The 5,524-nt window shown below is 38.1% G+C and overlaps 2 protein-coding genes across 2 annotated transcripts in view; one reads left to right on the top strand and one right to left on the bottom strand.

The window, feature by feature from the left end:
- The window catches only part of LOC106882593 (CAP-Gly domain-containing linker protein 1), a 26,750-nt gene that overhangs the window by 20,441 nt on the left and 785 nt on the right, over positions 1 to 5,524 (bottom strand). The gene's annotated exons all lie outside the window — the stretch shown is intronic.
- Positions 2,946 to 5,524, top strand: part of LOC106882601 (dysbindin) — a 34,187-nt gene continuing 31,608 nt past the window's right edge. Inside the window, exon 1 of the mRNA XM_014933349.2 lies at positions 2,946 to 3,134. Within this exon, the coding sequence (XP_014788835.1) occupies positions 3,109 to 3,134 (26 nt within the window). The 5' untranslated portion in view covers positions 2,946 to 3,108. The remainder of the gene's footprint in view (positions 3,135 to 5,524) is intronic.

The following is a 5,524-nucleotide window of genomic DNA, read 5'->3' as shown; positions in this document are numbered from 1 at the left end:
CCATTTTCAGCCAAACCAATTTCAATGGATTTCGCTCAAATCTGATGTCAATGTTACTTATTTTGGTTTGAAATAAAGCACTTGATCACTTAATAATCCTAGCTTAATCCCTGGCAATACCAGGATATACTGCTAGTACATATATATATACGACGGGCTTCTTCCAGTTTCCGTCTACCAAATCCACTCACAAGGCTTTGGTCGGCCCGAGGCTATAGTAGAAGACACTTGCCCAAGATGCCACACAGTGGGACTGAACCCAGAACCATGTGGTTGGTAAGCAAGCTACTTACCACACAGTCACTCCTGCTGTTCATATAAGAGATAATACTTCAAAAGAATGAATACAAAATGCTGGCTAGCAAACTACTCGTTTAGCCACCAAGCTTATGCAGTACATAAAAACAACACCTCCAGAATCTGCAATTTCCCAAACGGAGTATCACAAGGATCTATCCTCTCATCCGCTTACATGATCTTCCCTCACCTCAACAAAACGCAAAAGTTTAGTCTTATAAAGACCCCCTTCAGTCATGAATGACCATGGGATTGCACCTAGGAAGTTCTCCTCCAAAGCACAAGTCTAAGCAAGGTTGCTTATGGAAGATCAGCAGTCACCCATGCATACCAGCCTCCCCTCAACACACCACCGATGTTATTCAAGGGAAAGGCAAAAGCTGATACAGCTTGACACCAGTGACATCACAACTTATTTCTACAGCTGAGTGAACTGGAGCAATGTGAAATAAAGTGTCTTGCTCAGGAACACAACACACAGTCTAGCCCAGGAATTGAACTCACTGCCTCATGATTGTGAGCCCAATGCTCTAACCATTGAGCCATGGGACATCATTTATAACAAGAATTAACAGATATATTTACTCAAATGCTCATGCAAGAAATGATGAAAACGTAGAAGGATGTGTGTGTGTACCTGTCATAGTGCATGTGTGTAGTTATGTATTTGTGAGAGTTGAAAAATAATTGGATTGTCTAAATTCATTCATCAAATTCTTCAACTCGGTCGTAATGAAGTATCACAAGGATCCATCCTCTCACGGTACCACACATCTTCCTATCTTTCTCCAGATACTGTAGCACAACCACTACAAACTATTTAAATCATAGAAAATAAGTTCCTTAAGAAACTTAATGTGGCACCTACCAAATCTACTGTCTCCTTTCATACAAGCAACAGAGAACCAAACTTTGCACTCAACAGCACAAATATAATACACAAAAGAGAAAACAAAAATACTTCAACTTAGATAGAATTCCTCCACAACACACATAGAAAACACAGTAAATAGAACAAAACCAAGCACAGAACAAGCACAAATACCATACTTAGCCAATGGAAAGAAGCTTTGTTGCTGGGTGCTATAAGTCCCTCAAGTTGAGCTACCAATGAAGATGTACTTTGTTGGCTGTGTGAATAATAACTGATGCAAACATACAAACATTTAAATGAATATCTATTGCTGGACATAAAGATATATGGTGTTGGCTGTTTACAATGAACAATATTAATAATTGCTGGCTGGGAGAGAGAGAAAAACTGCTCTGAAATTATAGAAAGCTATCTTTGTCACAATATGCGGTCAGTTCAAAATTATATGAAGTCATCTGCGCAAATCTCTGGTCATAAGCCATCTATCCTCCAAGCAACATGTCAAACGGTTTTTATAAGGGACAAGCAGTTTTATTTTAGAACAGAGTGGTCGATTTATAGACCGATCACGTGAAACTATGGTGGCTCACTTGTGGTGTCCTACTGAGTACCTAGCGGTTGGTTTCATATTACTGCTGTACTATAAATAGTGGTGAACACTGGATTATGCTAGCCCTGATCACAACATACTACAAAGAACACAAAACAGTGCACTATGCATCTTGTACACAGACCAACAGCATAAAGTAAATATACTAAAAACAAATGAAATGTCATTTGGACAAACAAATGGACACAGTTTGTAATAGTAGCCAGCTTCAATCCTTGTAGTTCTAGTTACTATATGGACAGCTACCTCCAAATACTTAAACTACACAACACCCCAGATCATTACAACATCCTAAAAACACTATCAGAAATAGCTGCAACATTAATACTGTCACTGGCTTCAAACACTGGGCTGAGATGCACACCACCAACATGAATGGAGGGGTCACAACTGTTGTGCTTTAACCCCATCCTTCTTGCTCACCTCCAACAACCATCACAGTCTATAGGTATACGGGAATGGATGAGACAGATATGAAATTGCAATATACTGTCATACTGCACGCCTTACGATTCACCACTTCATGTTGAAGTGATATAGCTAGGCAGACAGGATATGGATATAAAGGTGAAATGATGATCTCAAAGATCGAGCCTTGTCTCTCATCAGACTACCCTTGTTCCGTAGGATCACTCAATCAGGACTGGTTTGAGACTACACAACAGTAATGCTTGTACTAACAACACTTGTGAAGCAGGGAAGTTCTTCAACCTCGTCGGTTACCAGTATCTCTCAATCAAGTGTTATTTAATAGTTGCAGTGTGAAAAAAAAAGCAACAGTAAGCACCATTATCAAGTTCGATGTTGTTGGCAATACACTTTAACACAAAGTGCGACAGGTGACGATCGTGGCCGCCAGGCACAGGTCACGATCATGGTCCAGACAGATACATTTAATTTATGGGCGTCTGTTGGGGTCTAATGTCACTCAAACATTCTGATATCCCCCCCCCCCGCACTTCAGAATGCGAGAGGACTAATAGTTCAACTAATGACTTTTCAGATGATGTAAAACTTGGCACTAATACATTCTAAGAAGATATTTTAACTATTTTTTTGTTTTTTATGTGTGCATGGTAGTCTCATTTTCATAAAATATGCTCAGAAGTCCGTGCTATGTAAGTGCAAATCCCAGTGCTTTATGAGTTAAGTAAAGAAGAGTTCGTCGGTGCTACGTGCAACTTGCAAGAACGTCATTGAAACTTGTGTTGCTGGACGGGGCACGAAATGTTTTCCCACGAGAGTTCCGGACCCCAGTTATGAACTCATTTGCATACAGCCCATCGGAACTCAACTATCAAACTAATTTATGAGCGCATAACAAGTGATGGGCGATAAGATAAGGTCACTTGGGTAAGGAATGACCATGTTTCTTTTCTCTTTTAAGAATGCTTGTTGTTCTTGTTTGAACCATGGCTGCCTCTGCGTAGTTATTTGTGTTGTTGTTTACTTTGTAAAGGGAGAGGGTTGCTAGCACATCACCCTCTACCCACATTTTTCTCCAATCCACATCTTTACTATTTGGAACCCTAACAAAATCCGTTAATAGGTATAGATGTAAATCTAATTACTTGTCTCCTTCTGAAATCAGGCATAATTTGGCGATTGGTCGACTTACAACACCGTTCTTCGTCTTGAGTTTACTTGGTAGAGTGTATTTGTAAACTTGGCAACAAGATGAAGGTGAGCTCCGAATGGCTGTAAGCAAATGAGTTCATTACTGGGGTTCGAAAATCTTGTGGGGAAAAAATTCGCGGACGGGGCAGCCTCAATCAAGACTGTCGAGATTTCTTCGTAATGTCAATTGAACCATTCTTTTCGACACTAAAAGCCATAAATATGCAAGTAATACCATGCATTTCAGTACATGACTGAATTAATATTTTGTGTTTCACTGTTTTAAGATATTGGATAAAACTAAACCTTTTTTCTCATATATATAATGCCATTTTACGATTGTATTTTCATTGTATATATGTCTATACATTGTCAGTTAACAAGCAACTTAAAGTTTTACTTCAACAATTATTTATAGCATTTAAATGAAGTATGCTTTTTTGCCCCTTTTGACTATTTCCGTTCACTCGTGTAATATATATAAATAATACGCTTGTTTATTAAATGAATTATAAAAACTCCGCAGCCAAATTTAAATAAGAATTAGTTGAATTAATGGTATACCGAATTAATAACTAACATGAGATAGTGAAATATCTTGTAATGATATTGTTTGAGATAACAAGAGACAGAAAGAATTTTTTAACGGTGAAACAAGTTTTAAAAATCCAACATAGCGGTGGTGCTCCAGCATGACCACAGCCACTTGGCTGAAACAAATAAATATATAAAAATAGCGACAATATAAATCCAAAATATGCCAAAACAAAAACAATGCTGTTTAATAAGTGAATATTTCGTTATTAAAGACAAATAACAATATCCACTGTAAATACACACACAAATGATTAAAAAAATAAATATATATACCAGCAGAACTTCATATATATTAAACTAAATCCGTTGAAATCTGGCGAAAAGTACGCAAATTTCTCACTAAAATAAGACTGTCTCCAAATTTGTAAACTCCATTTTAAATAACCGCGACACTCTCCCAACAGAGGTAGAATCGTTGCAATTATACAAATTGACTACTCTCCCTTTATAGGTGTGACGTATTTATATCAAATTCTTCTCTTGCAAAAACGTTACCTGGTTAAGTTGTTGTTGGCACTCCGTCGCTTACAACGTCGAGGGTTCCAGTTGATCCAATCAACGGAACAGCCTGCTCGTGAAATTAACGTGCAAGTGGCTGAGCACTCCACAGACACCTGTACCCTTAATGTAGTTCTCGGGGTTATTCAGCGTGACACAGTGTGACAAGGCTGACCCTTTGAATTACAGGCACAACAGAAACAGGAAGAAAGAGTGAGAGAAAGTTGTGGTGAAAGAGTACAGCAGGGTTCGCCACCATCCCCTGCCGGAGCCTCTGGAGCTTTAGGTGTTTTCGCTCAATAAACACTCACAACGCCCGGTCTGGGAATCGAAACCGCGATCCTATGACCACTGGGCCATTGCGCCTCCACCTGGTTAAGTATATAAATTACAACGTTGTTGTCCGTTTTAAACTATTAAAATTCTTATTGTTATTTTTAAATGTTTTTGTGATTGAATATTATTGAATTATTTATTTATTATTATAAACCTTGGTATCGTAACGACGGTTGCCCGTTCAATAACAATTATAGTCGAGGTAGGTTGCAAGAAATGTAACAGGACAAACACAAAATCTTTGAGTACGGGGCCTTAGATATACTTGGAATAGTAAAGGAGCATGTTACAAGTCCATTGTGAAAATGGATAGATTTGTGCTCGTTAGCCATGGTGATGATGGCTTGTCTCGGAGAAGATCCCTCTGAATTAAAACTTAAGTCATGACAAAATAATCTTGAGCTTTCTGCATAATAAATATATACAGTTGGGTCTCACGTATGTAATGTAGTGAGTTGAAAAACATTGGGTTAATGTTTACATCTTGACCCGGAAATGAAAATCCAAAACAAATACTGGGAAAATGGGAGTTTTTTTTTCGATGAAAATTCATAGAAATATCTTTCAAACGGCATACATTACGATTATAAAGAAATTTGTGTGGAAAATCTTTTCCAAGGGGTGGGGAGAGTACCTCAGAAAATTCACAAGATCCGAGTTTTTCCCTTGTAATTTTTAGGAAAATGGGGGTTTTT

Source organism: Octopus bimaculoides, chromosome 1 (assembly GCF_001194135.2).
Source record: "Octopus bimaculoides isolate UCB-OBI-ISO-001 chromosome 1, ASM119413v2, whole genome shotgun sequence".
Taxonomy (NCBI): Eukaryota; Metazoa; Mollusca; class Cephalopoda; order Octopoda; family Octopodidae; genus Octopus; species Octopus bimaculoides.
This window is presented reverse-complemented; position numbering and strand designations above follow the sequence as displayed.